Source organism: Ctenocephalides felis, unplaced genomic scaffold (genome assembly GCF_003426905.1).
Source record: "Ctenocephalides felis isolate EL2017-DRISC unplaced genomic scaffold, ASM342690v1 CF-g0.4_SCAFFOLD_03572, whole genome shotgun sequence".
In the NCBI taxonomy this organism is placed as follows: domain Eukaryota; kingdom Metazoa; phylum Arthropoda; class Insecta; order Siphonaptera; family Pulicidae; genus Ctenocephalides; species Ctenocephalides felis.
In genome coordinates this window covers 22,700,774-22,713,556 of record NW_020539726.1, presented here as the reverse complement: position 1 = coordinate 22,713,556, position 12,783 = coordinate 22,700,774, and the positions used below count along the sequence as shown (strand labels likewise).

At 28.3% G+C, this 12,783-nt stretch overlaps 1 protein-coding gene across 1 annotated transcript in view; it reads right to left on the bottom strand.

Annotated features, from left to right (window-relative positions):
- LOC113387705 (PAX-interacting protein 1-like) overlaps positions 1 to 9,852 on the bottom strand; it is a 41,280-nt gene extending 31,428 nt beyond the window's left edge. The window contains exon 1 of the mRNA XM_026625071.1: positions 9,737 to 9,852. Coding sequence (XP_026480856.1) covers positions 9,737 to 9,805 — 69 coding nt within the window. The 5' untranslated portion in view covers positions 9,806 to 9,852. The remainder of the gene's footprint in view (positions 1 to 9,736) is intronic.
- Between the last annotated feature and the right edge of the window lie 2,931 nt (positions 9,853 to 12,783).

Below are 12,783 nucleotides of genomic sequence, written 5' to 3'. Positions count from 1 at the left end.
GTTCAATTTTCAATATTAGTATTGCATTATAAAATTGGGTGATTTGTTAATTAACAATATCCTTTTACATGAAGCAAATGAATGTATGTGCAAATTTTCAAATTTTGATTTAAACATGACTTATTTACTTTGTTCAATTTTATATATGTTGTGTATAAGATGTTATTAAGTTCAAAAGTAGAGAAAAAAATATGATCAAAAAATCTTTTCAACAAAATTTTTATGCTTAAATTTATTAATTATATGTTACTAACAACTAAACAGGATACCATCATACCCAGATTTCCAATCAATGGATTGGCATTCGATCTAGATTACGACAAAAACTTTTTTGATGTTCATGATGGAATAGGTTCAAAATATAACAAGCTAAAAAAAGTATGATATGATGATTATTTTTGAGAAATTTACTTTTGGTATCTAATTTTCATGTTAAATTAATCTGAGTCAAAAACGAGAAATCTGACACTATAAATCTTTATACATGGTCGAACACTTCAATGATGCTGACCTACTGCATACTCCATTCTAATAATATTAACGAGCAACCACTCGTCAAAGAGTGATTCTAAGATTATTAATGGATTAACCTTTATTCGTGGATTAAGCAAAAGAATCGGACCATTGTTCTGTAGTCTTCTTTCGATTTCACAGCTGGATTGTCTATTACTTTGTATGAGTCATCGAGAGACACAATCCATTCTATATGAGAGTTTAGATTTAGCTTCTTCTGACGGAGATTGGCATAGTATAATGCGCTGTAAAACGTGTCATTAAAAAATACCGTTTTATTACATCGCTTGATTAATATAAGATATATGCAATAAATCTGGATAAGAGCGTTAAAGTGTGAAGCTTTGATATAATCTCCAATGTTCTAAGATTTATGAAAAACTTAGAAATCGCTCATTCTCATACATTTTGTTGCTTTTATATAATAGATGACTGGGATAAAATGCACCTAAATAAAATTCATATGTGTTGAAGCTAAAAAATTTTTGAAATTCAATATAAATTGTATGTAATACTTTGAACTGAATGACACTACTAAGAAAAGTGATATCGTCAACTAATATTTTGCATGTAATAAGTAAATTTTCAAATGTTTTATAACAAAAATTAACGAAAATACAAACAAAGTGGTATATATGGCAAAGTCACGTTTTCACGACTGTATAGCATTAAGAAACAAATAACCACTATCCTGCCAGATGTTGACCGTCATTGCCACAGTCAGTTCGTAGTAATCAGTTCAAAGGGGTCGTCCAATAATCACGTATTTTTATTATCGAAAGGGGGAATTTGACAAAAAATCACGAAAAATAACGTGGGGGAGGAAGGGGTCTAGTAACATATCACGTGCATTCATTTTTTACCTGAATTTAGAAAAAACAAAAATATTACTTTTTTCGTAAATTCGAAAAATTCGTTCTAAAATTTTACGTAACTAAAAATACACGTGATGTTAGGTGGGGGAAGAGGAGTAATTCTAAATATCACGACGTATCACCAAGGGGGAGCGGGGCCCAAAAATCTCTGAAAAATCGATCACGTAATCAATGGACGCCTCCATACTTGTATCGCGCCTTCAAAAGTTTATTTTGAGTGTGTTTTTTTATGTTTTCTAGTTACTTATTTATTTGTAATTATTTCTATTAAAACCAATGAACTTATGACAGTACTAGAGAATTCGATCAATTTTATTTCAATAATCAAGTGCTTGTTAGAATTTATTCATTCTATTTACTTTTGGACCAAATGACATACCTGTAAAAAGTAATTTTGTCTTTTGTCTTACTAGTGATTTTGTCTTACTCTAACTACTTCTAAATATCGGCTAAGGATACCACCAGTCAATTGGTGACACTTGCATTTTTCAAAACTCTTTTTCCCATCCTAAGCCCAGCGAATGTTGGTTAGATGTGTGATTTTTTCCCTTTAGGATCAAGCTTTATGTACTGATGTCCTAAAGAGAATCAAACGATTTATTCATGATCTGTTTTCTAAAAATTAATTTTTTAGAATGTCCTCATCTAAAATGCCATTTTGTCCGAAGTTTGAATATATACTTGAATATAAAAAATCTATGTTGTTTATCTTGATCCCTAGCAGATTGGTAATCTTTATGAAAATATGTAGATGCACAAAAGCGTTAATTGCGTTTTGCAATTTTTTCCAACTAGTTTACAATTCTAGATAGTTGGTCCAAAGGTCGATGTTGTTAATTTAAAATCACAATAAACGAACCAAATGATCTAGAAGAATACATTTCAATATCATTTTTGCACGGCCGTGATGTACAGTTAGAAGATAGCATTCGCGGTATTTTTCGCCGCACCTAATTTAAGGCGTTTCACGTTTTATAAGTTGAGCAATGCATTGCAATTGCTATACATCACTCCGGTACAAAAACTTTTATTCACTCGTTTACAAAGTCTTCAATAACTTCATTTCATGAACATGATAATCCCCTGATTTATAAGTGGCTACCAATTGCGATGTATGTACTGATAGTCACTCCAGAATATGTAGGAGCATCAGACGACTTTCACAAAATTGACATAGTTAACAAAACAAACATCTCTTGTGCTGACGGCTTCGTCGGCCATTAGACAACAAGACTCAGTTTTATTTTAGATTGGCAGATTAGACTTTAGATGCGACCCAAATACATGTGTTTAGAAAATCATTATATTATGCGACAGCGCAAGAAACTGCATATGTTTCTACGAACTCCTCAGAATCATAATTAATGACGCATAACCCATTAAGTGAAATTTACATGATTTGTTAGAACACGCGATGAAATATTGTTTCACAAAATGGTAATATTATACAATACTAAATAATGTTATATGAAATTATGGTCGATTTTATGAGCAGCATTTTAGTGTGATCTTTTAATTTAGCTACTATTGCCTACTGAGTCTTCCCATTTTCTTCTGAAATGTATTGTTTGGAACTAGCAGTAATATGTTATTTTACTTTTAACATCCTTCAGTTTTCATATTATATTCATTAGAATTTAATCAAAATTTATCTGTTGAATGGAATCCAACTATTAGATCGTTTCATCCAAATGTTATTATAAATCCCATGTCTTTTCTAAAACAACATATCTGCTAAACGTCCTATTTTGGACAGTTGTGAATCTATTCAAAAATTTTCAAATAATCTACAATTGAGACAATAGCATAAGTTGAACAAAAATCAAATGCTATAATAACTAATAGATTTATAATGATGATTCATTCATAGAAGTTTTGTGGCGAATTTTATGAAAGGCTTCTATGTTCCCAAAGGTCTATCAATTATGTCAATTTATTTCTGTGTCGATTATTTGTAGAGAATTATAAATGAATTACAATATTTCGAAAATAGCAAAATGTGAATGTTCTCCTCATGTAAGTAACTTATGTTTTCGTCGATCTGGAAACTTCTGCTGCTATCATTAAAATAGTAATTTATTATCATAAGTCATTGTAGATTCAATAACATATAAATATGTATTACAATTCATCATTCAGAATAATTAGTTCATTTGCTGATAATAACCTAGATTATTTAATATGCGATTCATGTGAATGGATGTAGAATGCCTTGACATCATGTTATATCAGATAGGACTGTATTCTCAGGAAAAAAGATTATCATCCTTCAGATATTTAATCTATATGCAATTTTCAAACTATTATAGCACTGAAGTAAAATCTCAATTTTAAAACAATAATTATTTTTTTAAATTTTTTATGATGGGCAGGATTTTTTTTAATATTATAATATTCACATTTATTTTCCTTATATCCAGTTATATTTGATCCATTTTGTTTACTGTCGTGTAATGTTAACACTAATATCAATTATATTCTTGTATATGCAACTATTTATGTTTATAATCAAATTCATTTCTTTATTCTCACTCAATCATTATTTATTTTGTACAATTATTATTTCCTTATAACTGTGTTGTTGATTGCAAAGGTTCATTTGAGAGTAAAGTTTTTCGAGCAACGTTATCGGTGAGTAATTTCTAATTATAATTCTTTGTAAATATAATACTTTACTTTCATGTTTTTATCCCATTAAATAAATAATTATATTCTACGTAACTTGAATTTTCCTTTCCTTGTTAAATTAATATAGATGCTATGACTTCTAATAAGATGTAGTAATGAACATAATCATAACTCGAAAGATTTTTTAACTTCCCGTAGGGTAAGTTATTGTAATGGGCCGAAAATCGGAATTGAAAATTTTTACATTTCTCGACGTTTTGAAGGTTTCTGAACGTTTTGGCATACCTCAGAAAAAAATGGATGTGTGTGTGTGTGTATGTATGTGTGGATACAAATTTCCAGTCACGTTTTAGGGCGCACGGATCAACCGATTTGAATGGTTCAAAAAACATCCGATTCCTATTGATAGGGAAAAGAGCTGATTAGTTTTTGGCAAAGGCAGGTCCAGCCGTTTCGGAGATACGGAGCAAAGAGTGCAGAAAATAGAAATCGTATTTTTGAGAGAACGGAGTATCCAATTTGAATGATCTAAAAAACATTCAATTAGTAATGATTGGGAGAAGTGGTTATTAGTTTTTCGCAAAGGCAGGCCCAGCCATTTTGAAGATACGGAGTTAAATATGTAAAAAATGGCAGTTTTTGAGAGAACTAAGCGTCCGATTTAAATGATTCAAAGAACTTTCTGCTTGTCTTAACAAAATAATCGATTTTGAAAAAAAAAATGTCCCATTTTTTTTTTTTTTTTTTAGTTTTTTGTATATCGAAAATATTTATTTTTAATTCTGACTATAGTTCTAATATACTTTACAAATAATTTCAACTCTGCAATTCAGTTTATATAATATTTATAAATATTAGACAATGTTACAATATTTATAATAATCTATTTGAAAACATTCAGCAATCCTCGAACATTTCGTTACGGTACGGGAAGTTTCAGCAATTTGCCTTAAGGCACGATGCCACCCACCCCACTAGTTATTAATTAATATCAAAGTATGAAGAGAAAGAAATTATCTATGTGAACAACAAAATATGCGAATGCAAAATATTATAAAATGTGCTACAGATCAAAGTTTGAAAATAAACTGATTATAAAATATTTTATATATGAAAGTAAATTTGTTCATATATAGTTTTTGTATGAGCTTGAATTTCACAATTTGGGGCCGTAGGTAAGGGAAAAATGCACTTTAAGTTAGCAAAATAAGTAAAAAATGAATCAACTTCGTTCTTCAAAAAGCATATAAATGTTATGAAAAAAAATATTAAAAACTTTCAAGGAGAATATTTTGCTTTCATCTATTCGTAAGTTTGTATTCGATATCACATGCAATCATCAATTGTATCAACAATTGTTTTATAATTTGGCTCCAGATTGTGCCCTGTTTGCTGAATAGCAAATCTTTTTATCAAAAAGTTCAAGTGCCTCGCTTTCTAGAGCTCGATTTAGTTTTTTCTTTCTAATTAACGGAACGATAAAATCATTCCCGAAAACAATTATATTAGGTTCTTCCGCTTCACACACTATTGGCCAATTTGTTTTGTCGAGTGAACTTGGAGCAAATTTTCATAGTCATTTTGCTCGAAGAAATTATAGTAATGGATTGTAATAATATGAATATAAATTTGTTATAACGTAATAATAAAGATTGTTGTTTTTGATTATTTATCAGAGTAAAAGATGACAAAACTTCTTTGGGGCGTTGGGAAAAATAAACGTTGTGCATGTGCTGGTGTAGACAAAATATAAAAACAGTTTTGTATTAAGAATCTAATACTCTATAATATGCAATATTTACATAAAAAATATTCTTTAACAACAAATCTATATTTTAATCAAATCTAACTATTCATAGAAATGTTCCTAATATGTGCTTACTCCTTATTAGGTGTTGAGGTCAATTTTCACAATAATTTTTAAATTTATTTTTACTTTTTAATTATTACGTAGAAACCGTTTTGTTCTTCGAAGAACATGTATATAAGATATATTTCATTTTCATATAATAAAATTGGAAAAATGTATTTGTAATACAGGTCCACAAAATAAGTGTGTATTGCTATACTGTTGAATTACACAAACCAAACCAAAAGATCATTTAATTAAAACTCTATAGAAAAATGGGGCAGGTAATGACATAAATTATAGGATTTTATTTATCAAGCAGAAGAATTACTAGAGCAGATTTTTTTTTTCATTTTTTGCCATGCATTTTGTGCATTCGCTGGTGTGGACCAAAATGTTTTAGTTTTGTATTAAAAATCTGTTACTCTATAATATGCAATATTTGCTATGCAAAATAAAAAATTATTGTTTAACAACAAATCTATATTTTAATCGAATCTCATAATTCATAGAAATGTTCCTAATATGTGCTGTTGCTTATTCAGTGTTGAAGTCATATTTTCACAATAATTTAAATTCATTTTTACTGAATATTCTGAGTAACAATAAATTATTGTGTAGAAACTGTTTTGTTCTTTGAAGAACAGGTGTATGAGACATATTTCATTTTCATATAATGTTTGGAAAAATTGATTTGATACTAAATAAAAAAGTTGTCTGTATTGCTATACTGTTGAATTACACAAAAAAACATCAAAAGATCATTTAATTGAAACTCAATAGGTAATTAGACCCAAGAAATAAGAGAAATTATAAGATTTTAACTATGAAGCACAAGAATTACCAGATCTGAAATTTTGTAGCTTTTTTTTTTAATTTCTACCATTTTTATACGATTTGACCCAATCGGTTTTTAAAATACAAAAAATATTTAGTATGAATGACAACATGTTTGAGACCAAATTGGAGTTTGCCCAGTGGTATCACTTTTCTGTGTTTTGCGGTAAAAAGTACGTTGGAAAACATTAGCCGCACACCCAATACAGACAACTTTTTTATAATGTGTACCTATGTAATTAATGCTTTCTAATTTCTAATAATAATATTAAAAATTTCTGTGTAAATATAATTTATATTACTCATCATTAAACATACCACTTGTCCGTTTGTTTGTTTATTAAAAAGTTAGGCAAATCCATTCATTTATTGACTTTTGTTATGCAAAAGAAAGCTGATTTAGAATCGACGTCATTGCCGGATATTTTTCGCACATATTTAGCAATACAAACATTGTACTATTATTTTATTCACAAATATTTAGCTACTATGGCGGAACGAAAGCTGGCTTTATTCGCTCCAATGATTTTGCGTTGGTGAAACCAAATATCAGCTGTAAGCGCGACGAGTGCAATGCACTTTTCTTGTTTGGAAACAATGAAAAATGAAAAGTACTATCGTATATGGTCGATATAGTCGAGTAAAAAAATATATTCATTAATAAAATATTTATATACAATGATAAATAACTAGTGGTGCATGGCATCGTGCCTTAAGGCAAATTTTTGGAACTTTCCGTGCCAAACATTAAAATTTTTAAAAAGATTAGAACTTTAAGAAAAGAATATTTTTCTGGACATGAAATTTTTTGAAAAAATTGACTTTTTCGAAAAATTTAATTCGAAATAATTTGGAAATTTTGAACTTTCACAAAACCTTTAGAAATGTAAACAAAATTTATTCTTATTATTAGTTATCTATAAAATATCTGATGATTCGATGTGCATAGGTCTAATGATCTGTTTTCTCTGACAAATGGCATTTTTTCAGTAGTAAAGTAAATCAAAATAATGAAATTATATTTTTTTGTCGTCATCTTACCAGGTTTTAAAAATATTTATTAAAATTTATAATATCTAGGTATAGATTACCTCATATTTCATCTATCAGATTTAATAGAATTGTAGCATCATCTCAATTTGAAGCAATTTTACATTGTGTTTTTAAATCTGAAGTAGTTTCATTAATTAACACTTTTTAATTTCTAATAAACCATTATAAACTCTTTAATTTTAATCGCTGTTTAATCCGATAATCATACAAAAATAAATTTAGCAACATAAAAAATATTTTCTTATAAGAGTTAAAAGATTTGTATTAGAGTTATTATTGAGAACCCAAGGAAGGCAATCATGGTTATCTGATTCACATGTATAAGTAAATCATAATAAAATTTCTAATTTATCATAATTTGTGGAGAAATATTATTGTTCTCTAAATAATGTTAAAATATCAGTAAAACTTTTAACTCAGATATGGTAATTTACTTTCAATCATAAATGACTACTATCAAGATCTTGATAGTTTTATTGAATATAACAATTTATATTTTATTATTACAAATGAACTATATATCTCATTGTCAGTGTTATATTAAATTGATTTTATAGTTGCATTAAGATGATATTTTAAACCATCTTAAATCAAATTTATCTGTGAGCAGAAACTTGAAATGGCCTGAGAATGAGAACATTGCCGAGAGCAACTGTGAAACTATTTTGTGATTGATTTATATTTTAAATGAAGAACAAAGCACGAAAACGGTAAATTTATTGGAGTAGTCATTGAGGAAAAAAATATAAATTAAAAATCGTAAGATACTGGATAAAGGAAAATAAATTACCAAATTCTGCTTTGGCAAACTCATTTTGTTCGGAAGATTTAGTAAGAAAAGAATGTTTTGGGTGCAATTTTAATACAAAGAAATTAAATAATTATATGTATTAATTAAAATAAAAAGTCTAATATGCAAGAAAATTATTTGATATATCATATGATTGTCAAGTAAAGTAAAAGATAAAAATTTCAAAAAGATTTCAATGCTGATATCTTAACTTAAAATTGTTAAATTAGGTTTTTTCAAATAAATTTGAAAATTCATAAACTCAAGTCAAATGTAACGATAACCAAAAAATGAAAACGTTTAAATGACAAATCTCTAGTATAAAAATCCATACAAAGACAATGGTATTTTTTTTTAATCCATAATTTAGAATAAAATATCAAATTCTTCATTGGCTATATTGGTTGTTTTTGGGAAATTGTATGCAGAAAAACATGTATTGGGCTCAATTCTTACAAAAAAGCCAAAATACTAAATACTGTACTTTGATAGATGACAGAAAATGAAATTTGTTCGAGAAATATATGAAAAACTTTATTATCTAAAAGTAAAAACGATTAAACAATAAAAAATCTACTGTATAAAATTTATCGTGTAAATATAGTGTATCTACTTATCTATCTACTATCCAAATATAATAGAATTTTTATTTGTCTAGAGAATGAATTTCCAAATTATTCTTCAGGCATTTTAACAGTTTTGTGAAGATTTCATAGTGAAAAGAATGTATAGGATGCAATTTTGCAAAAAAGACGTAATACCAGATACTGTACTTTGATAGATGACCAAAAATCAGTTCAGTAAGCAAATTGGTATTGATAAATAACTTAGTTGAATATTGGGTAAAAAAGTGAAAACTGATAAAGGTTATTTTACAGAAGTATAAAAGGGTTTCGAAACTAATGATACGTGATGTCCTATCTTATGAAACGTTATTATTTCAGGTAAGGCTCGTGCCAAAATAGATATATTGACAATAAATTGATTGATTAAATTAATTGGAACCTAAAAACTCTAAATGTAACATTATCTAAAATAAAATGGTCTTGAATGAAATTTCTATGGTATGAAAAAAAAAATGAATAGTGTTCTAAAATCCATCATCTATCATATTTATTAGCGCGTTGGATTTTTGTCTGCAATCTACATTAGACAATGGGCGCATAGAATCTATTGTAATACACCACTGACCTGGATCAAAGCTTCCGGCTGCAAGTGTCTGGCTTCCAACATCAGTTCCTTTTCGAGTACAGCGTCCATTGCTGGAGTTGCTCGCAGGAAGCGCGTGCCGTCAGATAGCTCGAGGCCAGGATGAAACATCCTAGGATAAACTGGAAGTTACCACGGTGATGGCCACGATGGGGCTATCTGGACAGAGTTTGAGGAACGCATCTTGTAAGCCTTTGGAGAATAAATATACGTTGATTTTTTTATTGTTTCCACAGCAATCAGAACTCTTTATTACTGTTCTATAAGCTGTTTTTGTTGTATGACTTATGACCTAAGGTATTGATATGAGAAGCAACCCATCGGTTGATCATTCTCCTATGTGTGGGGGTTTTATTAGCTCTTATTTCTAATAGTGTGCATATGATTGTATGCAACTATGTCTACGAAGGACGATTTCCACTTGGAATTATATTGTGATCTATAACCCCAAGTGGAAATTTGACATCAAAGTTGCCTGATGTCAATTTTGGCGGTAGCGGGAATCGAACCAACGAACCTGGGTCTATTGGTGCTAGCCCACGCTCTAACCGATATCGCAACCGCTGGCCCTAATATACGTTGATAAACCTGGTTTTGATATTCTATCAGAAATATTTAATTAGATCAGCGCAAAATCTAAACTGAGAGCTGGTGCTTTATAAAAGTGGAATAACTCTAAGAGAAATGTGATGGAGACAATAAGCATTTATTCCGGAAATTATTAAATTGTTAACCGGGCAGAGCGCATAAAGGCGTGTTCGAAAATTACGTGCGGATGAGGCATATATTTATGATCCACTATAGGGAATGCAATACCGATATACCGGTATACCGAATTACCGGTAAACCGCCCGATTTTCGGCGGTATTTTTACCGGTATTTACCCCAAAAATACCGGTATTTTCGGTATTTTTACATAAGCGCTATTTGATACATAATACACTAAAGTTTAAATTTCTCTGAACAAATTTATCTTTAGATTCCATAATCGCATATACAGCTATATCTTCAAGTTTGTTTCATCTTATGTAAAAATGTAACGGTTTTTTAAGTGATATTTGCACCAAAATATTTTATATCATACAGATTACCTCTGCGTAATCTTTATTTTTTTCTAACTTTATACATAATAATTATGATATTTAGGTACTAAATATTTTTGCTTCTTATTACAATTATAAAATATTATTTTTCAAAAACGTTTCGAAGTTTGAAAATAATATTTTGTCGAAGTTTGAAAATACATTGTTTTAAATAACAATACTCAACAATTATAGTAACTTATTATTTATCTCGACAAAGTATCCAATCTTAAATTAGTGTAGAATTTTTTTTTTAAATATTAGAGATTATGCTAATTTAACATATCACATACAGACAATACAGATTATTATAATAATGTAATATGATCTTTTATGAGTTTTTGGTCTTTCTTACTCATAAGTTTGTTTTTGGTGAAAAGTACTCAATATACTCGATAGTGATGATGAATTAATTAAATTGGATATAATTTTGTTAAATTATTATTTAAAATAAACTTATTGTTTTTTATTTTATTGTTTAGTTGAATATAGTTGTAGTTGTATATCATTTTTTTATTTTGTACTAGTAACTTTCAATTTGTTTACGTTTGTTTAAGATAATAAAAATACCGGTAATTTACCGGTATTCCGGTTTTAAAATGAAAAATTACCGAAATACCGGTGTTGAAATTTTTCATCGGTATTGCATTCCCTAATCCACTATTAAACTTATACTTGTTTTTTTATACTTCAAAAATATTAATGATTGACATGTATTTTATATTTTTTCACTCATTTTTGGTATCAATATAATATAAACATATAAAATTATAGAGACAACACACGCACAGTTAATAGATTGTTTTTTGGATTTTTTTTATCAAAAAAAAAATCATTATGCTTTTATGCCAATATATTGGGTGTCTATTATATAGCAATGTTAATATACTATGTTCAATAATTACACCAACCATTTATTATTCATATTAATTAACACTGAACATTGATAATAATTATTAGTTAGCGTATATCAGTCAAATTTTTTTTATTGAACCGATTGATTTTGCATATAGCATGTATTTATGCAAAAAATGTTTCTTAATCGAGAGTAACGTACAAATAAAGTTTTTTAGGATTGAAAATCGTAGAAATTGTAGGAAACTTAAGATACGCATTATTTGTACAGCTGATGCAATTGTGCTGATGCCGATATCTATTTTTTCAAAATGATATTTACATTGCCTAATATTTGTTCAAAAGAAGCAGTAAATACTCTAGGGAAATATTTGATAAACTCTATCTTCAAATTCGTTGTAATTTAATTTGAATGGAATGATATGAAAATGCATCATTTCAATTATCTAAACATAAATGTAGAAAGCACTGCAAAAAGCCCTCGAGGCTATTTAAAGAGTGTTTTCCATAGAGCTCTTTGCTTTCAAAGCTTTTTTGACACACTGTTTGCATTCCCTATTCAATTTGTTGCACAATCTGAATTTTATTTAATACTGCCAATATTTTTTACTTAAAAATTCGTCCTGAAATACAATTAGAACAGTCAGCCGAAAAATTAAGGTGACTAAAGAGAAAATGGCTGAGTGATCTGCCGGAACCAACAACATAATTTTGTTTTTGTTATACAGAGAAAAATCTTCCACACAAGTTACTTATTATTATTATTGTTATTATTATTGATATTGTTAATTTTATTATCATTATTATTTTACTATCATTTACTCATTTGTTTAATCCTTTTATTTTTTTCTTCTTAAACATTCACTTTCAGCTGATAGATTGTATTTATAATCTAATTGTTGAAATATACTGTGAATAATAAAAAAAAATCAGGACACATTAAAATATGTCAGTTTTTTTAATCTCTGTCAATGGTCAGACGATTTTATGATTTTGAAGTTATTTTTTCCCTACAGTTCTACTTATCCATTTTAGGACAGGTGTAAATATCACTCTATAAGAAAAAAAACTTTATAAAACTTTAAAATGCCC